This window comes from Carassius carassius, chromosome 46 (assembly GCF_963082965.1).
Source record: "Carassius carassius chromosome 46, fCarCar2.1, whole genome shotgun sequence".
Classification (NCBI taxonomy): Eukaryota; Metazoa; Chordata; class Actinopteri; order Cypriniformes; family Cyprinidae; genus Carassius; species Carassius carassius.
This window is the reverse complement of record NC_081800.1, coordinates 3,660,750-3,685,876: the sequence shown is the minus strand read 5'-3', so window position 1 is coordinate 3,685,876 and position 25,127 is coordinate 3,660,750. Positions and strand designations below refer to the sequence as shown.

General features: G+C 38.0%; 1 protein-coding gene across 1 annotated transcript in view; it reads right to left on the bottom strand.

Moving 5' to 3' along the window:
• Positions 1–25,127, bottom strand: part of LOC132129573 (PR domain zinc finger protein 5-like) — a 95,505-nt gene that overhangs the window by 50,651 nt on the left and 19,727 nt on the right. Inside the window, exons 4-12 of the mRNA XM_059541206.1 lie at positions 18,938–19,112; positions 17,946–18,123; positions 17,767–17,862; positions 17,515–17,636; positions 13,596–13,675; positions 6,176–6,260; positions 5,926–6,083; positions 4,857–4,950; positions 2,455–2,615 (exon numbers count right to left, since the gene is read on the bottom strand). Coding sequence (XP_059397189.1) covers positions 2,455–2,615; positions 4,857–4,950; positions 5,926–6,083; positions 6,176–6,260; positions 13,596–13,675; positions 17,515–17,636; positions 17,767–17,862; positions 17,946–18,123; positions 18,938–19,112 — 1,149 coding nt within the window. The remainder of the gene's footprint in view (positions 1–2,454; positions 2,616–4,856; positions 4,951–5,925; positions 6,084–6,175; positions 6,261–13,595; positions 13,676–17,514; positions 17,637–17,766; positions 17,863–17,945; positions 18,124–18,937; positions 19,113–25,127) is intronic.

The following is a 25,127-nucleotide window of genomic DNA, read 5'->3' as shown; positions in this document are numbered from 1 at the left end:
ATATATATATATATATATATATATATCATTATGTGATAATCAGGCCAGCTGACTTGTGTATATTATACTTAGTAAACCTCTTATGCGGTGAGAACAGTCACACACATGAGCTATATAAAAGAGCTTTTGCTTAAAATGTCAAGTAAAGCCCAGTAAAAGCCCAGAATCCCTCTATCATGACTCTTTGTGTGTCAAACTGAGGAATAGTTCACCCAAAGCTTCACTCCCATTCATTCTCTGTGAGGAAAAGCAGATATTCTATAGCGTGGTGTTTCATAGGGGTTCTGAAATGACACGAGAATCAATAAATCATGGCAATTTCATTTTTGGTTCACTATTCTTTTATATTGCACTGTAATATAAGTGAAATATGTTTAGATATGCTTTTCGTGTTTAAACATTTTCCCCACCCGTGTGTTCTTGGTCATGCTCGAATGAAAGTCCTTCCCAATGGCAAGAATGTTGTTACGATTGTTTAAAAGATTATGAAAACTGATAATTTGAATAATGTGCACTGATGAATCGTACACACAGAGATCACATTCAAATAAAGCAGCTTGAACCCGCTGCAAAATCTGCATCTGGAAATCTTTTGCCCTTACACAACATTCTGTATTGTGTGGATTCATATTAAAATGGCTAGATTCCCCAAACAATGGTTAATGTGATCACACCTTTACAGCCTTAGTTGACTGGAGAAAGCATTATTCTGGATAGAGGACTCGTATTTTAGCTGGAAGCAATGATTTGAAGTTTAAAATGTCTTAACAATGGATTACAAACAGTTTTTTTACTTCACGATACATTAACTGATGGACTGGAGTGGTGTGGATTATTGTGATGTTTTATCAGCTGTTTGGACTCTTATTCTGACGGCACCCATTCACTGCAGAGCATCCATTGATGAGCAAGTGATAGCATGCTACATCTCTCCTCTATGTTTTAGATGGACTGAGGGTGAGTAAATTGTCAACTAATTTACATTTTAGTTTTCTTTAATAAACAAACGCAAAGGGAAAATCATGAACACATGAGGATCAAGTCCTTTGAAAACCGCGTTCTGTAGAGTTTAAAACTTTTTTTCCCTTGGAATAATGTGCACTGATGAATTGTGCACAATAAGGGACATTTATTCAAAACATTTTGATTTCATGATCACAATAGCTACTGTTTAAGAGTATCATATCAATGATGGGGTATCTGAAATACGGCTGGGCCTCTATTCTCTTCACTCTGTCAAAAAGTAATTGAATATGATAAAGCTTCTTTACTCTTGTGCCAGAAGCAGGTCACATTTCAGTCCTGTCTGAAATTAGATAACACAATGTCAAATTCAGTCCATGCTATCTCAACTGTAATCACATACGCGGCTTTAAACTTGTATAGGAGTTTGGTGTCACTGTGCGCTGTTCATATTAAGTGCTTTAACTGAAGTATGAATCTGAGATGAAATTGAATATGAAGTTGATGACATGTGAATACAATCATCCTCTGTGTGGATTGGGGCAATAAATCATAATCGAGCTGTGCTCCATTATGATTGGAGGGACTGCTGGTTATACAATGTGCAGAATATACAAGATATAAGATGATTGTGGAATTCAGTTTCACCGTGCGTGAGAAAACACATATTGGAAACATTACTGGGCTGGATTATATGGGAGCTTACTTTGGCTGAAAAATAAATATAGGTTTTTATATTAGAAAAAAGCAAAACAGTTTTTTATATTGAAATTGTTCCATAAAACATACATTACAAACTGTAATTTTTCACCCCAATATGTAAGTGGAGGCATCTTGATTGCTCTGCTCTGATTGTACATTATGCTTATTACATAGCTACTTGGAAAATAAACAAATGAACATAAAACTTTGAGTTATTGTATTATGTGAAAAATCTGCGCAGAGTGATTAAAAAGATATGGAAAACTAGCTCAGCTATGTTATAAACAGGTGGTCTTTAAAGACAGGATGTCACGATTAACCAATCAGGATTTTAAAATAAAATAAAATAAAATAAACTTACATTTCATTTCATTTCTGGACCACCCATACAAAAGTGTGAGCACGCAAACTCATGACCAGATCAAAATGAAATCTGCACTTATTTAAATGTTTTAAAATGCTGCACAGAGCTGACAGTATTTAGGTGCAGTTTTGTTTACATTTCCTAGGCCAAAAAGTATAATTGTTTATCGTCAATAATGTAATGATATATGAAGAACAACAGAAGTAGGACTGGGAAAATTGATCGAGCAACAGTAAATGTGACCACACATTAACACTCTTACTGGCAGAGGGCAGGGCATATAAAGAACTATGACTAGAGTTTCAAAATGTCAAAGCTTTCTGCAGAGTCAGCTTATGATACAGATATGAAAAGTGTTTTTGACACGGATGACATATTGGATTATACTGTACTTCAGTACCAAACGTCTCTGATTCTGAACTCACCTTCTTGTGGCTCTTGAGCACAGATGGCGTGACGAAGGCCTTCTCACACAGGTCACACTTGTACTTCTTGTGGCCATCGTGTACGACCTGAATGTGCACGTTGAGTGTGTCCTTGCGCTTGAAGGTGGCGTCACACTGGTCGCACTTAAACGTTCTCTCACCTGGACGGAGAAGAGCAGATGATTGCAGTCACAGCACCACAGTGATTCAAGCATCCCATTCTAACATCCCACCTGGACTCCCTGTGAGACGCCAAACTTTAGAAGAACGTTCACAGCCATTGTTCCACATTTAAGAGCGCAGCTTAACAGGGATTCGCTTTATGTCCAAACCCACTTTGCTGCCCTGAGAGTCAAAAGAATTGTCCCATTATCTTTAATTATCTTTAGAAGAAAGAGATGTCAGCCCTCTATTTCCTGTTGTTTTGGAAGATGGAGAGTTTAAAGAGCAATGATAAAAGATCAGGTCACATGTTTGTCTCTCAGAAGAGGTCATTATTCTTTTCAGAAGATGGGAGTCTGTTGATCTTCTAAAGTCTTCTTCAAATCCCACAAAATTGTACACCAAAAAACGTAAATATGTGCTGTGAAAACCTCTATGGCTGCTCAAACAATGCCTTCTGTAACAAACACGCAGAGGCTGGGCCAAAACTCTAGTTCTGGTCTATAAATGGTTGAATCGAGTCCAATCATCACCGCATCTAATCACCAGCAGAACAGACTGAACGCAGGGTTATAAAAACCTGGACTAAGAACAGAGTCTTTTAAATGAATGAGCACGCAGGAGGCTATACCAGCCTTGTCATCACATGAGATGTTAATCTTCCTTCTTTTCCACACCAGTGAATCTCTTTATTCTTGAGGTGGTTTTGCTGGTATTTGGACACATTTCAGAGCCCATTAGGTGTGCTGTCTTCTTTGTAAGAAACTGGGTATGCTGTTCTGTACAGATCTGGTGATTGAGCTATTTGCTCTCCTGGTACAGAGCAGCTACGACCACCAATAGCATTCTGCATCAAGACATTTCTGGCAGCTGGTCCAAGATCTCGCTCCACATCAGATATGTTCCCATCGACTGTGACTGTGTCTCTCTGAGCAGCATTTCTCTCCATATCATTTCATTAACTGGACTACTGTATGTACCATGTGTAGAGTTGAGTCAGATCTAAATGTGAGTTTGCAGTCCGTTGTGGTTTTGTATTCACCATCTTTACTTTGCCCTGCTGATGGAACCGAAAAAGTCTCCTGACTGATGAATATATCATAGACGTACAAAAGTTTGGAATAGTACAATTATTTTTGGTAACACTTTACAATAAGGTCCTATTAATAAACTTTGGTTATTGCATTAATTAACATTAATAATGAACAATATATTTGTTACAAATATTTTGAAAGACGTCTCTTCTTCACACCAAGGCTGCATTTATTTGATCAAAAATACAGTAAAATAGTTATACTGTGAAATATTATTACAGTTTAAAATAGCTCTTTTCTATGTAAATATGTTAAAATATAATTTTCTGTGATGCGCAGCTGTATTTTCAGCATCATTACTCCAGTCTTCAGTGTCACATGATCTCCAGAAATCATAATAATATGCTGATTTACTGCTCAAGAAACATTTCTGATTATTAAACTTTGTGCATTTTTACTTTCTCAAAAAACTCATTCTGTATGATTTATAAGCGTTTTGCAAAATGGGGACATGGGTTATGTCCTCATAAGTCACCCTCTCCTTGTAATACCTGTGTCATACCCATCTCATTATACAGAGTTGTGTCCTGATATGATACAAAAACAAGAGCACACACACACACACACACACAAGCACACACAATGGGTGTTTGTGAAATATTTGTAGAAGACTCACCCTACTGAGCCACTCGGGCCTTTTAAAAACGATAATGTGTGTTTAATAGATAAGTCACAAAAACAGCTTTATTTCATAACCAAATATTGACACAGATGGATCAGATTATGTCACAGTGGGCTGTAAGTGATCACACACACACACACACACACACACACACACACACACACACACACACACACACACACACTGTAAATAGAGAGAGAGAGTCTCTGGGGAGGACAGCAGGAAATTCCTCTAGCTCAATAATCTCTGTGTGATCAGTCTAGACTGTGCAGAGCAGCGTTGGGGTCCCTCCTGCCCGGACCAGTCGGCTCCGTGAGCCCCTGCACCCGCAGACACAGAGCCCAGGGTTCAGGGGGCGCTGGGGGCCGATGGAGAGGCGCGTGTCTGTCTGGACCCGGTCTGATTTGAGTGTCAGGATACTTTGAGCTGCTCACATTTACTCACGAGTAACGACACAAACACAGAGCACTCGTGCAGCATGTGTGTTTGGAGAGTTGTGTTGATACACACACACACACACTTACTGGTATGAATGAGGAGGTGGCGCTGTAAGGAGAACGGGGTGCGGAACAGGGCCTTACACTCCTCACACTGGAAGGGCCTCTCCTCCGAATGAGTCTGCAGACAGAAAAACAGCTCAGAGAAGTGTTTTATTATAAGATGAATAAACTTCCATAATGTGATATATATCAGAGGCTTGTTGAGGTTGGTTTTACTTCAGACTTCAGATTTTCTTTGGTGGACAATATTGACTCGGGTTGTATTAACCACAAATGAACCACGCAGAACACCCGAGAAACCACCGGGCAAAGACCTAGAACAGCGGTTTTCAAACCAGTGGCCAGTAAATGTGGCTATGGGGGGACGGTGAAATCTTAGGGTGAAAAAAACTAAACGTACAAAATGCATTTTCAGGGCTATTTAACTTATTGTGCACTTAAAGGATTATGTCACCATTTTTTTTTTTTTTTTTTTTTTTATTCTGTCATCATTCACTCACCCTCACATTGCTCCAAACCTGTAAGACTTTCATTCATCTTCAAAGCACAAATTATGATTTGTAAGATCAGAAACAGCAGATTTTGGCCCCTCCATTGTAGTTGTACAAGCAAAGTAGCATTCGTATTTAGTTCAAAACATAAAAATGTTGTGAATGTTATGTTTCCTTGGTCAAATGAGCAGAAAGCAAAAGAGTTTTCATATTTACTTTCTAAACGAAAGACTAAAGTCATTTGTTAAGAAAGTAAATATTATCCTTCTAGATCTGAACGTTGATTTCTGTGCTCTTTTCTTTATTTCACACACTCTCTGTTCAGAGCTGTGTGGGGTTTTGGGGTTAATGCTATCTGCAGGGTGTAAAGGTCAGGGGTCACACGGGGTCATTACAGGTCATGTTTAGGCTGAAGGTTTTGATTAGGCTCCACAGTGGCTGATTGGGCTCCAGATTGCCATTAAGATAAGATGACAGCAGTTTATTTGGTCAAAAATCTGTCAGTCTCTCTGTCCATCCAACCATCTGTCTTTCCTTTGAAACTGGAACAAACGAAGGCCTCTCAAGACATCAAGAACACACACACACACACTAATCAGTACCTTTTTGTGGTTCTTGTAGACGTTGCGGTGGGCGAACTCCTTCCAGCACAGCTTACACTTGTACGGTTTATCCTCACTGTGGATGATCTTGTGAGCCGTGGCCTGATCCAGACGCTTGAAGCTTCGGCTGCAGATGTCACAGGTGTACGGACGCTTTTCTACACACACGTCACAAATAACAAACCAACACCATCTTACACTACTCGTTTTTACGGTTGGGATTATTTGTATGTGAGTGCATGTTCTTTACCAGAGTGTGTAATCATGTGTCGCTTCAATTGATTCGTGGAGATGAACTTTTTATCGCAATCAGTACAGTCAAATATCTCATGAACCTGAAAATACACCAAACATCATAAGACGCAAGTACAAAAATGACAAAATACTGCAAAGCTGAAAAAGGAATTTCTTTCTTTTGTGAAACACAGACAAAGATATTTCAAAGAATGCTGGTAACCCACCAATTTTGGTTACCATTTAAGTCCATTGTATGGACAAACTAAAACATTGAGGCATTTCTTAAAAAAAAAAAAGTTTGAAATAACATGAGGACCCTTTAAGAAAAACTACTTTTTCAAACGGTGAACTTTCAGTGTCACCAATTGTGTTTAGTAACCACAAAGTACAACAAACAGACAGCCCAGACAAGAATCGAATGCTCAGTATATGAACGTAATGACCAGAACACATCTGAGGTCTTTTATTGGACCGTTGAGGGTGATTGTTGAACTCTTGGGTGGGATTTAGTTGCCTGTTCTTGGTGTGTGACCTTGAAAATAATCCTTAACCCAATTCACAAAGGACAACACACACACACAGACAGATGGAAATGTAATTAAACGTCTGATCGGTTTTGAGTAACAAGTCTGCTAATAAATGTTCACATTTCAGTTCATCTGTTCATTTCAGTCCGACTTCTCACAGGGAATCAGGACGTACAAATTACTGTGAACTCTCTCCAGTCAGTTTCTGTTGAAAACTGCAAACGCGCCATAATAAAACTGTCAAATTTTCTCTGCTACTTCATCCAGTATGATGAAAACAACGCGCCACATGTGTCACAGTGCTTGATGTAAAACCAATGTTGAAGTACTTTGAAACACTATATTCCTGAGCTACACGCTTCTAATAATTTAGTTTAACTACTTTAAATTATTAGAAGTTTGTAGCTTCTAACTCTTTTGAAACATAGTTGGCTACACTATGAACTACTAACATAGAGTTGCCATCTATACTGAAGCCATTTAAAGAGGCATGAACACTACAGAGTTATAGCTCGGTATCGTTTTAGAATGAAACTCTAAGAATGAGCCGATTCAGTAAACTTCAGTAACCTGAGTGTTACAGCATTCTAGGAGTGTGTGCAATTATTTTCTTGTTTCATACTAACTACTTCTAATATCGAACAGGTTGTTACTGGAAAAGCTGTGATACTTGAAATTGCTTTCTGAGAGTTACTGTAATTCTAGTGCAATTAGTAGCACTGTATAAAAAAAGTGTGGTTTTACACAGAGTAATCCTCCAATTAAACACTCACTGAAGTTTTATACAACTGTCAAAACTGTGCCCTAACTATAAATCTGATGGATTTTTCCTGTGCCCTTTTTGCAGCGATGGCTCCTTCTAATTCGGTTTCGTTAAAATGTTAAGATGTCAAGTAAATATTACGTTTAAACATCATCTGTGTGAGCACCTATAAAGACTTTCACAGGGCAGGGTGGGGTAAGATGTGTCAGTGGGTAAGTGGTAGCACAAGATGCACCTGGACTCTTCATAATATTTGTATTTTATTTTAATCAAACCCGAGATTTCTGTGCCTCCATTGAAAGTCCTCTACACCAAAATGTTAATGCTTTAAGAAGTTAATGAAGACATTGTAAAAAGTCTTGTTAAGATACATGATCACTTTATATGATGAACAAAATTGAATGTATGCTATTACTCAGATGTAAACATTAATCAACATACATAAATAGAGCACATCAAATATGATAAACACAAGCTCAACTGTACCTGTGTGTTTTTAATGAACTTTTTGAAGCATCAAAGTTGTGGTTTAATGGACTTTCAGTGGAGCAGCAGATATCGCTAAGTTTTCGTTAAAAATATCTTGAAAAATATTTGTTAATTTGTAAATTTTTTCAAATATGAACATACGTCTTATGGGTTTGGGACAACATGAGGGTGAATAAATAACAGAAGTTTCATTTTTGGGTGAACTGTTCTTTTACATAAAAACTGGCACATCTTACCCCACTCTTCTCTACTGTGAATATATCTGATTTTGTAAGGTCATTTAATAAAAAAATGGCACTCTATTAATGCTCTGAAAGTCATTTCTAAGATCTTCTCTTAATGTCTTGAAGTACTGAGAGCAAAGCCACAAGCTCCATTCACAGCTCTGATGGCTTAGTTTTCTGGGAAATGCTTGGTACTTGTAATCTTCTCATGCCAGTTTATAAACGTATAGAGAAACTTTCTGCATGTGGAAGAGAAGCTTTCAAGTCTCCACTTTCACAAAGCAAATTATATTTGCAGGCTTTTCAAACGGCAGGGCTGGTATGAACGGCCTGCAGTCAGATGGACACGGTCTGGTGCAAAAAAGGAAGGCTGGACATCTATTACAAAGACAAAGATGGAGAGGGATGGAAAATCAGGAAAAAGGTCCATGACCAAACTGTGTGTTTGCATAACGAGCAGCCCAGGAAATGAAGTAAGGCCACAGAGATTGAAACTTAATTCTGCTGAAACGAAACTTAAATTCATCATGCTGCGGGGGAGTTTTTGTTAGACCTGATGCTAAAACTATTTCATCGATGAGTTGAGAAAGTACACGTGCTATGTATGCATTCCTTACCAAAAATTATAATAGATCAGCTTCCCACTAAATTAACTTTCTTTTGACAGAATAAAGGTCATACTAAATGGATAGATGATATTGAACCAACTATAACTACAGGTGCTGGTCATTTAATATCATCAAAAAGTTGATTTCTTTCACTAATTCCATTCAAAAAGTGAAATATATTCATTCATTACACACAGACTGATATATTTCAAATTTTTATTTCTTTTAATTTTGATGATTATAACTGACAACTAAGGAAAATCCTAAATTCAGTATCTCAGAAAATCTGAATATTGTGAAAAGGTTCAATACTGAAGACACCTGGTGCCACACTCTAATCAGTCTATTTACTCAAAACACCTGCAAAGCCTTTAAATGGTGTCTCAGTCTAGTTCTGTATCATGCTGTTGTCCAAAAGACGACCATTGACACCTTGCACAAGGAGGGCAAGACACAAAAGGTCATTGCAAAAGAGGATGGCTGTCCACAGAGCTCTGTGTCCAAGCACATTAATAGAGAGGCGGAGGGAAGGAAAAGATGTGGTACAAAAAAGTGTACAAGCAATAGGGATAACCGCAACCTGGAGAAGATTGTGAAACAAAACCCATTCAAAAATGTGGGGGAGATTCACAAACAGTGGACTGCAGCTGGAGTCAGTTCTTCAAGAACCACTATGCAAAGACGTATGCAAGACATGGGTTTCAGCTGTCGCATTCATTGTGTCAAGTCACTCTTGAACAACAGACAGCGTCAGAAGCGTCTCGCTTCAAAAAGGACTGAACTACTGCTGAGTAGTCCAAAGTTATGTTCTCGGATGAAAGTAAATTTTGCATTTCCTTTGGATATCAGGGTCCCAGAGTCTGGAGGAAGAGAGAAGGAGCTCACAATCCACGTTGCTTGAGGTCCATTGTAAAGTTTCCACAGTCAGTGATGTTTTGGGGTGCCATGTCATCTGCTGGTGTTGGTCCACTGTGTTTGAGGTCCAAGGTCAACACAGCCGTATACCAGGAAGTTTTAGAGCACTTAATGCTTCCTGCTGCTGACCAACTTTATGGAGATGCAGACTTCATTTTTCAACAGGACTTGGCACCTGCACACAGTGCTAAAGCTTTCAGTACCTGGTTTAAGGGCCATGGTATCCCTGTTCTTAATTGGCAAGCAAACTCGCCTGACCTTAACCCCATAGAAAATATATGGAGTATTGTGAAGAGTAAGATGTGGTATGTCAGACCCAACAATGCAGAGGAGCTGAAGGCCACTATCAGAGCAACCTGGGCTCTCATAACACCTGAGCAGTGCCACAGACTGATCGACTCCATGCCATGCCGCATTGCTGCAGTAATTCAGGCAAAAGGAGCCCCAACTAAGTATTGAGTGCTGTACATGCTCACACTTTTCATGTTCATACTTTTCAGTTGGCCAACATTTCTAAAAATCCTTTCTTTGTATTGGTCTTAAGTAATATTCAAATTTTCTGAGATACTGAATTTGGGATTTTCCTTAGTTGTCAGTCATAATCATCAAAATTAAAATATATAAACATTTGAAATATATCAGTCTGTGTGTAATGAATGAACATAATATACAAGTTTCACTTTTTGAATGGAATTAGTGAAATGAATCAACCTTTTGATGATATTCTAATTATATGACCAGCACCTGTACATTACACAACTAGCAAATATTACAACCCAGGCTCATTGGAAATATGTGCTTTTGGCGACGTTTCTGCTAAACAATATTATGTATCTCACTGCACATTTCATGGCAGTTTCAAAGTGAAATGTCTAGTAAATGGTGCTAAACCGTGCATTCAATAAGTGACTGTGGCCACAGGTTTTTTTTTTTTTTTTTTGTAGGTTTGTTTTGTTTGTTTTCTTTACGTTGCAACAGGCACATATTTCTGTGTTTACATTGCTTCAGATATGCATTGTGGTGTGTAACACTAACCCCATTGTGTTAACAAATGCAAAAGTAGTAGTAGTATAATTTTATTTAATGCCATGTCAGCATCTGAGGCTATTTTTAAGGCAAAGACTCAATTACAGAAATACAAATATCACATAAATACAATAAAAACGTATTGATTATATAACAATTAATAATAGGTCTGATATCTGATGGAGGAATTTGACATTCATTTACTTTCTCAGCATCCTAAAATTATTTTGAAGACATTATGTAATATTGTGCAAGAAATTAGGCTTTCTTAAACTAACTTATGCCCTGTAAAAAATCATATTTTGTATGAAAAGGAATAAAAGTCTTTTACTGCCTCTAGTGCAGCCATGCATACGTATAAGTAATTTATATATATTTTTTTTTTCCTTTTGCAGAAGTAGAAGTAGAGGCGTGTATTTCCAATGAGCCTGGGTAGCAATATTATAAAAACATTCTTAAATAATATTAAATCATTTGAATGCATCTTTGATTCAGAGCAGGAAAGTGTCCAATAAAACAAAACAACATAGAAGCTCCTAACAGGTTAGCATTTAACATTACCCCTGGGATGAATTTGACAGAAACATCAGCATTTCCGAAAAATCAGAAATGTACACCACAGCAGCAAATGCAGATGATTCTCTTGCAGGTGAAGCCAAATCCGGACAGCTGTGACTGGAATGATTCAATGACACAAAACGGCTGCGCTGAAAACCGCTGAGGAGTGAACACTGACAGGAGGAAGTGCCTGTTTTATGTCAAGTTTAGGCAAAGAGGGTGACGATAGCATTCTCCAGGCCAAAACAGAGCCGGATGTTGGTTTTGTGGAGCAATGGGAACAGCTCGGGATGCATTCCAATCATAAGAACAATAAACCTGCTTTGTGGTTCTTCACCTACCTCCTTCAGTCAGAAAATCATATGACCTTCATTTGTCACTTTCAACTCGCTCTGCCAAGGATTAGCATTGCGGTTTCATTGAAAAGAATCTAAAAAGTGGAATATGTATTGAAAAGGACGCCAACACACTATAACCATGAATCTTCCCAGGAATACATGGACCAGGAACAGACTTTTGTGGTGATTTGGAGATGATGATGAAGCTATTTGTTTGATATTCCTCGGGTCTTTTAGTAGAGGAACCCTGACGCCAGCAGGAAGGTCAGGCCGTCTGGACTCCCCAACTCTTAAATTTCACAAGGGCCACGGGGATGAGTTGTGAAACAAAAGACCTCTTTTCTGTACACACTCACACCAGTGGAAAACCTTACAACATCAACACAAAGCCCATCTCCAGCTAAGAGACAGAGAGATGGACGGCATACAAGAGCGAAGCAGAGTCTAATATGGCTACATTTCTTTTTTTTTTCCAGCTTTTCAAAAACAATGAAACAGACTAGTTACATATATGTATCAGACAGCAGCCAAAGAGAAGAAAAGAGGAAGTTGAGAACTTAAGCGAGATACGAAAGATGAGGTCCTAAATGGTGAACTTGATGTGGATTTTTGCTCTTGTGATCTTCATCTGTGACACGGTTACATTCTGACTTTATAACAAGAAATATGTGCATTATAAAGTCAGAATTGTGAGACATGAACTTGCAATTCAGAGGTCTTTTTTTCCTCAGATTTGGACTTTATATATTTTGAGAAAAGAAGTCAGAATTCTGAGAAAAATTCAGAATTGTGAGATATAAACTCTCAATTGTGAGGAAAAAAGGTCAGAACTGTCAGTTTATATCATGCAATTCTAAAAAACAAACTCAGAAATGCAAGATGTAAATTCACAACTGCCATAAAAAAGTTTACTTTATACAGCAATTTGGACATTATATCTCGCAATAAATATTTTTGAAGAAGAAGAATGATTGCAAGATAAAATGACGCAAATTCTGCGTTTGTTTTTAAAGATTGCATAAATTTGCAGTTGTGAGGGGAAAAAGTCAGAATTGTTATATAACTCACAATTGTACATATGAAACACACAATTGTGAGTTTATATCATGCAATTCTGAGAAAAAAGTTGGAATTGTGAGAAAAACAGTCGAAAGATGGATAAAAAGGCGCACATGAAACAAAAACCTCAAAAAATGCTATATGACCCGCCAAATGCTGGCCAAATCACAGATATGCCGATTAGCACGGGACTAATATTATCACAGGACCTCGGTGTTCGGTGAAAAATGGTAGGTCATTTGAGGGGGAAATTTTACTTTACAAATTACAGACATGGACGATTCACACAGGATTAAGATCACAGACAACCTCTGCAAATTTTACAAATGAAATGACTGGAGGTCACCAGGTAATACTCATCCCGTGCGAATAGGGCTTCTGAGCTAGTAAAGTGCTGCACCAAACATATTTAAATTAATTCATTTTCATACTTTTACTTGAAAATATGGCTCTGTTTATTGTAAATAAATGTATACAGAAACAAAAAAAGTGTTTTGTTTGCAAATGTCAGCAGCAGTATTTGCCTGTCACAATTAGCAGGCTGTAAACCCATTTTATATTTTCAAGAACCAAGTCAAGTCTCTCTGGATCGCAGTGGTGGACTGGTGGACAGGATGTCAAATCATATCCAGCCTGCAAGATGGAGAACTGCGTGGTGCAAATTGTGTTGAATGCTAGATTTTCCAAATGTTTATTCCATTACCTGATTTGCGTAATTCCTTTAGTGCTAAAAGTGCGGACTAAAAGTATGGAGCACTGCAAGCGCTGAGTGTGTCATTTGAGACAGGGCCAGAAAAAGGACAGACGGATAGATGGCATGACAGAGGAGACAGATTAAAGCCAAAATAGATGAAGTGAAAGGTAAGAAATATGAAGAGATGAACTGGATGAACGATAAGAGGAGATATATGGAGAGATGATCTGACCTTGCGGTGTTCCTGCAGGTTGAGTGAGGATGAGCACTTCTTATTACAGATGGTGCATACCAACTTCCTGCGAGCACTCCCTACATACACACACACACACACACACACACACACACACACAGGTCATACATCACATGAGCAGCAGGACACATCCTGATGGCATGAGGAGCTGCTAATGGAGACACTGCATCAGTTCCAAATAAACATCAGGAAGTCCTTACATGAAGCAGTTCCTGGGTCAGCATGAAGTACAACACCAAGACGAAAACATCTATATTTAAAAGGGGTGAAAGGTCAGCTAACACGTATTTCCCGTATAAAAGGAAGATACAATATCCCTCGATAACTGCTCTTAAAGCACTGGTTTATTGAAAATAATTTTAAAGGTCATATTCTACACTTTATTTGGAAATACACTTTAATCTTAGTCTAGGTTTTTTTCCGCAAAAACAGTCAGAATTTAGTGTTTTAGTTTTGTTCATTTGTTTGTTTTTGGTAGTGTGTCCTTAAAATTTCAATATGTAAATGAACTCTCTGGTGATTGGTTTATTTCAGCATATTGTTGAAACTTAAAGGCATAGTTCACCCAAAAATAAAAATTATGAAAAACAAAATTTCACACTCAAGTCCAGAGTTCCAAAGTTCCAAACCTGCATGATTTTCTATCTTACAGCATGTTGAACACAGAAGATACTGGTAACCAAAAAGTTGATGCTAGCCATGTACTTATATGGCTTCCAGTAACTACTTGATTACCAACATTCTTCAAAATACCTTGGGCCATATCATACACCCGGCACAATGCGGCACAAGGCGCAACGCAAATGTGTTTGCTAATTTCAGTCTGGCGCCGTTCACATTTTCCACGTCCAGCGCCACGTCGTTTAATTAGCAAATGCATTTGTGCCCATTTGTGCGCCCATGGGCATGCTGGTCTAAAAAAGAGGTGTGTTCAGGCGCATTGCTGCTCAAACCTGGTCTAAGTCTAACGTCAATGGGGCAATATTTTTTTTTGTTATTTAAAGAGCGCGTTGGTAGAAAATGCGCCTCTGGGCGGGTCCACAGTACGTGTTGACTTTGTTTATTACACACAGGGATGTGCATCACACAAACATGCCAAATATTAAAAACAGAAGGATTACAGTGTAAAAGAATATTATTGTGTAGGCTACATAAATATAAAAATGTAATGATGGATAGTCATTGCGTGTATTAGAATTAAGGTAACTATTTGCAATTCAGCCTATAACTACTTATAATGATGAATGAAATCTCTATGTTTTCAACTACCGTATTTTCCGGACTATAAGTCGCACTTTTTTTCATAGTTTGGCTGGTCCTGCGACTTATAGTCAGGTGCGACTTATTTATCAAAATCAATTTGACATGAACCAAGAGAAATGAACTAAGAGAAATGAACAAAGAGAAAACATTACCATCTACAGCTGCCAGAGGGCGCTCTATGCTGCTCAGTGCTCCTGAAGTCTACCCCAGAGCGCCCTCTCGCGGCTGTAGATGGTAATGTTTTCTCTTGGTTCTTGGTTCTAAATAAATGTGACTTATAGTCACAGTGTGCCTTATATGTTTTTTTAGACATGATGCGACTTATACTCAGGTGCTCAAACTCAAACTCCCATTCTAAACAGTGACGTTAGTTACCCTTTGTTACAGCCTTTACTGATGTAGAAACCACATGACAACAGTGTCGTGGACAAATGCGGAAGTAGTGTCTAGCGTCCAGCAAACCACTAGCTTGCTTCAAGCAGTTCCTTATTTACTTCTTCTTGCACATTTTATGATGGATTGTGTTACTTATTTATGGAACATAATTACTGTTTACCGTCTGCCACTGGTTCTGTCAACAAGGACAGCTCCCGTAAACGAAAGCATATGGGCCAACCAAATGAACCAAGAAGAGTTTGGGACAAGAGGAGAGAAAGAGCGAGGATCAGTATCGGTGTTGCATTTTCTAGATGGAGAGAGCTTCGCGACAAACTTCAACTAGAAAGAGATGCCGATCTCGCTTGTGTTTTACTTGACAGGTGAGTTGTTTTTATTCGTATCTTTACAGAAAATGTATGCAATTATAACAAACAACAAGATTAGTATTATGGGGCATACACGCCAAATGTGGGGCATCGCGTCTCTAGACCCGCGCGAGGACGCGTCTGATCCATAGTCCGATCGCGTCTTTGCATCCGTTAAATCCATGATTTATCTTTCCGTCTGATTGATTGCCGTCAGCGGTTGGGTAGAAGACAACAAATCCCATCATTCGATGGTCCTTCTTAGCGTCATCAAACCAGGCGATTGTTATTGTTTTGGTAGTGCGCCCTCTCGTGGCAGGTCCTACAACCTGTACCTTTAACTGACTCATCGCGCGGAGCTTTGGTGGATGCCTGCTTGTCCTGTAGATGATCTGCTCGAACGCTTTAACTTCGCGCAAAAGCAGATCGGTTTCTTCACTTGAGAAGCGTTCGGGTTTTCCGCCATGTAAATAGCGATCCGCCATGGCGCGAGCACATCTCGCTCTTAAAGGGAGATGACACTCGGAACGTTACGTCAAATTACTTATAAAGATAATAGGGACAACCCAATCCAAAAAATGCGCCCCGGCGCACAGACCGTTTTTCCGTCATTAAAATAACAAAAGTGGATTTGGACACACCCTGAGTGCACCTGCACCATGCGCTTTGCATTTTGCTTTAGATCGTTAAAATAGGGCCCCTTGTGTGTGTGTGTGTGTGGGTGTGTGTGTGTGTGTGGGTGTGTGTTCAACAGAAGAAACTCATACAGGTTTGGAGCAACTTGAGTGTGAGTAAATGATGACAGATTTTCATTTTATTATTTTCTCTTGAACAGGTATACAACAGTCAACACAGCAAATTTACATGTTCAAAGTTTAAAAACATAAAACCAGTTCAAAGTCTGCATGGGGAGTTTCCAAATCGCATGGAGACCTATTGAAAGACTGCATGTCGTCCACTGAGTTTCATCACACGAAGATAAATGTGACCTTGCTTGTGGATTTGAGAATATTTCAACATCCAGAGTGCTTAAATTCTTCTTGGGTTGTCTTTAATTCTAAATAATTAGATACGTAATTTTTTTTTCTAAATAACTTCACAGTCAGAAATCTTTTAGATAAATAACATAAAATGCATAGCAAACAATAATTGTAAATAAAATAACTTTCCTGAAAAACAAACAAGTTGTTGGCATGCAAAGTGTAGAAAGATTTGTTAATTATAATCTGAGATATCTTCTTTTGTACCATTTATCTTAATTTTAAGTTTTTTCAAATTCTGAAAACTTGATGGGATCCAGAGCTGATATTCACAGCCCAGAAAGCACAGAACAGAACCATGAAAAAGAGGTTTGGTTGGACTAGGCAGAGAGATTGTACGTTGTAATGTTTACATCTAAATAGTATGTCAAAGCTTTATCCTCTTCTCCATGTCCACTTTAAAGACCTTACTATAGCAAAACACACATTATTTATTTATATAGCTGTAAGTACTTCCACAAGCGCTCAGTTAATCGTTTAGCTTACTGTTTGGATTAATTTGCAAATGACTTATTTACTTGCATGTGGCTAAACGGTCCAATTATAATTACTGAAAATAACACTGAAAACATTCTGATACATGCTTTCATCAGCTGATTAGGGGCCTGCGACTCATTTTCTCAGATGTGTGCGCTTCTGGCAGAGAGACAGACGTGTTGAGAGTCTAGTGAAAAGATGAGTGTAGAGAGAGAGGGAGCGCTTAGCGTTTATCTGACAGACCGAGAGGATGAAGAGCGGTTCAGAAATGAAGAGATTAATGAAGGTGTTAAACAGCCGCTGATTAGACTCATTACAGACGGGTAATATCTCTCTCACAGTGTGTGTGTGTGTGTGTGTGTGTGTGTGACCAACCTGTGTGGACGTTGCCTTTGTGTTTCTTCAAGGCGTCTTTACTCCTGAATCTTTTCCCACAGCTCTCAACCTTACAGATAAACCGTCCGTCTCCTTTACACATCTCTTTATGCTGTTCAAAACTGCACACACAAACACTCAATTTTAACTTAAAATCACCAGGAAATGCTTCTTTAATGTGGCATGTTTCAAAGGGAAACAGGAGCAGTGGGCATTGCACATGAGAATGGAAACGGCTCGAGACTGATGTACCTGGACTCTGAACAGAAGGTGCTGTGACACAGGACACACTGATGAGCTTTTGAAGGGTCTCCTGATGAAGCGGAGCTCTCTGTACAGTGAAGAACACTGCAAATCAACAGGAAAACAGCATTAATACGTGAGACACTGATGAGCTGTGTACTGTGTGTGTGTGTGTGTGTGCTACTGACTGGCGCTGCAGGGCCTGTTTGACAGGAAACTCTTTTCCGCAGGAGTGACATTTGAACTCTTTGTCCTCTGTACTTCCTCTCTGATGAAGGCTCTGAAGATGTTCAGCTAACACTTCTTCACTGGGGAAGCTGCTTTCACACAGCAGACATGGGTAATCTTCCTTCTTAATCACCAGCTCTATACACACACACACACACAAGCACACATTATAAACCAGAGATGTTAGTTTTGCTCTGGCTTATGTAATGCTGCCATATTTATCATACAACATAATACAACAACACAGTATGTTGTGTGAATCGGGAGAGAAATCTGCACAGATCAAGCCCTGGTTTACACCAGAAAACAATTCAAAATAGCTCTAAATTAATATGAGGGTGGATTTTGATGTGAAAGGACAACAGAGACTTTTTTCACTGGAGGAAGTGTGATTATGGATTATGAATGCCTTGATGGATTTGTTTCTTACAAACACACAGCTTTTCACTTTTCAAGACATTAACTGATGGTCTGGAGTGGTGTGTATTACTTATGTATTATTGTGATGTTTTTATCAGCTGTTTGACTCTCATTCTGACGGCACCCATTCACTGCAGAGGATCCATTGATGAGCAAGTGATGCAATGCTAAAATCTCCAAATCTGATGAAGAAGCAAATTAATCTACATCTTGGATGGCCTGAGAATGAGTACATTTTCATCAAATTTTCATTTCTGGGTGAACTATGCCTTTAAGTGCCTGATAAAGGATATGAAGAACCGCGTTTCACTGCTGCATTTTGACACAATTATGACTACATGGCCATTAGACTAGAACAAAAAACATAAACTGCATTTATTCATAACAAATTATCATTACTTCTATTGTAGTTATTTATGCCATTATATTTATGCCTAATTATTGTGATCTAGACGGTTATCTGTAGACCCATTCACTCATTTCTGTGTAAATGATTCATAATCCCTTTTAGAAAGACCCTTAACATACATACCTGTTTCTGCACCGAGGTGTTTGCTCTCTTTACTGTTCCCATCTTCATCTTTGATGTCCTGGTCTTCCTCCAGGTCCTCCTCTTCCTCCTCCATATCGCTGTCCAGGTAGCCAATCAGAAGCTCTGTATCCGTCTCGATGTCATCAACAGCCAGATAGAAAATATTCTCCCCATCCTGTTTAAAGAAACAGTGTCAGCAACGTAATCCACATTAAACTGATCAAAAGTGTCAGAAAGTGTTTTTACATTGTTAGAAGAGATTTCAGTTTTTTCTGTTCTGTTTTGCTTTCTTTTCTTCAAAAAATCCTGCAAAAAGGAATATCACCGTTTCGACAAAAATATGAAGGAACTGATTTCCTCATTGATAATAATCAGAAATGTTTCTTGAGCAGTGAATCAGTATATTAGACACTGAAGACTGGAGTAAAGATGGTGAAAATTCAGCTGCGCATCTGTTTTTACTGTTTTTTTTTATCAAATAAATACAGTCCTGTTGAACAGAAGAGGCTGCTTTTAAAAATATTTACAAAACTTACAGACCAGAAACTTTTCAATGATAGTGTATATATGGTGTGAGTCATAATAAACAGAAATATAAGCTCTTGGTATCAGTCAGATTTCTATATCCACTTAGGGCTGAAACGACTCCTCGAGTAACTCGATTACAAAAAATGATCGAGGCAAATTCCTCTGCCTCGAAGCCTCTTTTAATTTATTTTAAATCTCACGTCAGGTTCTTTCGCAATGATTTTTTTAATGTGACAATGCGTTTACGTCACCCACAAAGCGGAAGGAGACACAAGCGCTGCGTCCGGTCCGAGATCGCATACTGTAAGGAGTCAGCGGTGTTTTGATTTGAGGGTGCGGGCAAACGTAAAGAAAACATCGTGACGTGTGTCCATTGTAAGATAGAGCTGGGATACCACAACTAGAGCCCTATGATTTCCGCGATGCAGAAAACGTGGAGGGAATCGCGGAATCCAGTCATAAAAATTTGCTAAATTTTGGATGAATTAATCAAAAATAGGTCATTGCACTTACATCAAATCATGATATGGACTAATATCTGTAAATATTAAGCCGGAACAGTCTATTTAAATATGAATCCTGCATGTTCTGCGTGTCTGTGTTAATGAATGGAGCAGAAGCGCGTCTTCCTTTATTAACACACACTGAAGCGCGCGTGACGCTCCGGTGATTTCAGCGTCTGCTGTCTCACTAAATAAGGACATGAACACATGAAGAACATCTCCAGAACTGCTCTGACAGTCACTTCATGAGCATTTGACCGTTTGATTTGAGTAAAACTAGCGTCACATCACATACACAGAGCTGTAAAGGTACGTCGACCCGTCAAAATAAAAGTCCGGTTAAAGACTTTTGTTCAGCAGAATGTACATAGCCTACTACTAAAAAAAAATCCAACATTATTTTTTTAAGGTTTAATCGCACAACATTTCTTCCATGTTTTATTTTTAATAGTAAATCCCCTTTGTTTACACAAAAGTTAAGTTAATTTTCAATAATTAAAAGATAAATTAAATTAATGTTGTATGTGTTTAATGTTTAATGTGCATCTCAGAAAATGCTTTATTTAAAACCCCAACCGAATGGGACTTAAATCCACTTAATTCATCTTTCAACTTTATTGTCATTGCTCACAGTACAAGTACAGACAAAGAAACAATGGGTAATAATTAAATGTTTATTTGTGATGTATGCATTGCATTCTATGCATTTAAAAAATACAAATATTTTTTTTTTCTAAAAAAGGAAACTTAGTTGTTAATTTTAAGAGACCCAGGAGTCTTATTTTCTCTTGCATAATTAATATTTCACTTTAATTAAGCAAAAACACATTTTATCCGATTACTCGATTAATCGATGGAATTTTTGGTAGAATACTCGATTACTAAACTATTCGATAGCTATAGCCCTAATCACACTAAATTGTTGATTACTGCATACAGAAAGAATGATCTTCCATTTGTAGGCATCACATATCAATCCTTGAAGTTAGATTTAAATGACTCCATAACACTAAAACCTCTTCAGATGTAAATGTAGCTCGTAGGAGGATTCAACTTTTCCATAACTTTTAAGGTGTTTGTATTAATTTCCAGACTTTTGAAATCACCTAATACAGTATTTCCAGGTTTTCCATGACTATGAAATCATCTACACTTTATTGCACACCTACAAGTTATTAACTTGAGTTAATGCAGTCAGCAAACATTTCGCTGGTTCATTTTCAATATATTATCAGCTCTTGTTCTGATATCGGTAAAATACTGCATGGCTGGAAAGACCTGTCAGCCAATCAAAGAATCAGAAGTAACTGTGTGTGTGTGTGTGTGTTATAACTGAATTAGACGTTGAAAAGCAAGCAGGTGTTGTCTGACACTGAACAGACAACACAACAGTGATCTGCTGGGAGACGCAATCAAACATCCACACTTCCTGATTAAGGTCAAAGGCCAAACACTTGAACCCCTGTTTAATGACTTTATTGGAACTTCATTGCCTAAAAGGTCATGCAGAAATAAGCACCGTTGCTGTACATTATGTTAAAAACACAGGGAGATGGTGAGAGAAATGTCATGTGTGACGAAACACAGACTCGGTTCTCTTGATGGCCATCAGACTGCCAACATCTCAAACTGAGACCAGTTCACAGACACACTGCAGTGCAAAGTCTGCATCCATCCACGTGAGAGAGAGAGAAAAAAATAACAATTCAATTTACTATTACATTGTAATGATTAATAATTTATAGTTGGTAAAGTATTATAGTAGTACATTGTCACTTTAGTTTATTGAGAAAAACATAAGACAAAATGTTACAGATACAAAATCTTGATATTTTGGGAACACATAGGACTTCCCTTAATCATATTTTAACCTTCTCTAGATTAAATTAAGTTTAATCAAACAGTATGCTGGAGTTTAGCCATAGCTACTGAGATAATGAGGGACTGTAAAAATGACAGCAATTTTAACAGTAAAAGACTGCTGCTGTTGAAATTGTACTATTTTTTTTTCCTGGGATTAATTGGAAATATTAAATATAAATTGCAATTATCTAAAATAAAATTAGTTATTTCACTTTTAGCTTTGAATAGAAGACTCTTTATACCAGTTTTAATAAGGTAGAGAGCATGTTAATGTATATGATAAATAAACCAGTAAACTAGATGAGATCAAATAAACAAGACATTTAAGTTAATATTCCCTTTACTGGCACTTACGTGAAATTATGAAGACATTTCTTAACTTTGATATATTTAATATTTTTTTAAATCTTTGATAAGATTTAATATTCACGTTTATAAAGTAATCATTAAAATAATGATCAGTTTTAATAATTATTAATTTAACCATTACCATTAGCAACCCACATCACATCTGGCATGCAGAATCATACTGCACATTTACATTCGGTTTTTGTTGTGAATGACTCTATAGTAGGGCTGAAACGATTCCTCGAGTAACTCGATTGCAAAAAATGATCGAGGCAAATTCCTCTGCCTCGAAGCCTCTTTTAATTTATTTTAAATCTCACGTCAGGTTCTTTCGCAATGATTTTTTCAATGTGACACAACGCATTTACGTCACCCACAAAGCGGAAGGAGACACAAGCGCTGTGTCTGAAATCACATACTGCAAGGAGTCAGCAGTGTTTTGATTTGAGGGCGCGGGCAAACGTAAAGAGAACGCCGTGGCGTGTGTGGCAAGATACAACCCGAATTCCGGAAAAGTTGGGACGTTTTTTAAATTTTAATAAAATGAAAACTAAAAGACTTTCAAATCACATGAGCCAATATTTTATTCACAATAGAACATAGATAACATAGCAAATGTTTAAACTGAGAAAGTTTACAATTTTATGCACAAAATGAGCTCATTTCAATTTTGATTTCTGCTACAGGTCTCAAAATAGTTGGGACGGGGCATGTTTACCATGGTGTAGCATCTCCTTTTCTTTTCAAAACAGTTTGAAGACGTCTGGGCATTGAGGCTATGAGTTGCTGGAGTTTTGCTGTTGGAATTTGGTCCCATTCTTGCCTTATATAGATTTCCAGCTGCTGAAGAGTTCGTGGTCGTCTTTGACATATTTTTCGTTTAATGATGCGCCAAATGTTCTCTATAGGTGTAAGATCTGGACTGCAGGCAGGCCAGTTTAGCACCCGGACTCTTCTACGACGAAGCCATGCTGTTGTTATAGCTGCAGTATGTGGTTTTGCATTGTCCTGCTGAAATAAACAAGGCCTTCCCTGAAATAGACGTTGTTTGGAGGGAAGCATATGTTGCTCTAAAACCTTTATATACCTTTCAGCATTCACAGAGCCTTCCAAAACATGCAAGCTGCCCATACCGTATGCACTTATGCACCCCCATACCATCAGAGATGCTGGCTTTTGACCTGAACGCTGATAACATGCTGGAAGGTCTCCCTCCTCTTTAGCCCGGAGGACACGGCGTCCGTGATTTCCAACAAGAATGTCAAATTTGGACTCGTCTGACCATAAAACACTATTCCACTTTGAAATAGTCCATTTTAAATGAGCCTTGGCCCACAGGACACGACGGCGCTTCTGGACCATGTTCACATATGGCTTCCTTTTTGCATGATAGAGCTTTAGTTGGCATCTGCTGATGGCACGGCGGATTGTGTTTACCGACAGTGGTTTCTGAAAGTATTCCTGGGCCCATTTAGTAATGTCATTGACACAATCATGCCGATGAGTGATGCAGTGTCGTCTGAGAGCCCGAAGACCACGGGCATCCAATAAAGGTCTCCGGCCTTGTCCCTTACGCACAGAGATTTCTCCAGTTTCTCTGAATCTTTTGATGATGTTATGCACTGTAGATGATGAGATTTGCAAAGCCTTTGCAAGTTGACGTTGAGGAACATTGTTTTTAAAGTTTTCCACAATTTTTTTACGCAGTCTTTCACAGATTGGAGAGCCTCTGCCCATCTTTACTTCTGAGAGACTCTGCTTCTCTAAGACAAAGCTTTTATAGCTAATCATGTTACAGACCTGATATCAATTAACTTAATTAATCACTAGATGTTCTCCCAGCTGAATCTTTTCAAAACTGCTTGCTTTTTTAGCCATTTGTTGCCCCCGTGCCAACTTTTTTGAGACCTGTAGCAGGCATTAAATTTTAGATGAGCTAATTAAGTGGATAAAAGTGTCAAATTTCTCAGTTTAAACATTTGCTACGTTATCTATGTTCTATTGTGAATAAAATATTGGCTCATGTGATTTGAAATTCCTTTAGTTTTAATTTTATTAAAATTTAAAAAAAGTCCCAACTTTTCCGGAATTCGGGTTGTAGAGCTATGGAATTACATTTGTTTCAATAATAATGAACGAAACTTTATAAAACTGAACGTAACTTTTTCAGAAACTATCAAAAATATGCCATTACAAAAGAAGAAAAACACAATGAAATCGAAAAGAAATGAACTCAGTCGCACAAATTTAACAGGCTCTTCAAATATGCTTTATTCTTTGTTAATGTTTTTCAAAGATTTGTTTTCACTAATCGTGGATTCTAAATTCATTGCCACAGATTTCGCTTACGTTTCGCAGTTTTTCGTTTGGTGTTTTGACACAAACCTGCCGTGGGGGTGGGGTTAACAGTGATCTACTTTTGATGGACAGGTGCTCTCTGACCGGGAAGACGCCACTCAGTGGCGCACATATTGGAAAGCTCTCGTGATTGTGATTAAATCTGGTCTCTACCGCAAAAAATTATTTTCACAGACAAAGTGAAAGACATTTATTTTAAGCCCATGCACAGGTTCTACCCTGTAAAGGGTAAAAAATCTGACATTGATCTTACATGCTCTTTTTGTTCAAGTTCTGAAGAAACCCTTATTTTGGTCATGTCCCTACACTCAGAAACTTTGGGATGATATTGGTGTGTTTGTCAACTGTAAGATTTTGCCAGGCTTCTCAGTACATATGAAAAACATTATATTTGGGTATTATGACTCTGACCCCACAACATTTCTTCCATGTTTTATTTTTAATAGTAAATCCCCTTTGTTTACCAAAACGTTAAGGTAAATTTCAATAATTAAAAGATAAATTAAATGATTATTTAAATTTAAAAAAAAATTATAATGAAATGTTTATTTTTGATATATGCATTCTATGTTTTCATAAAAAAAAAAAAA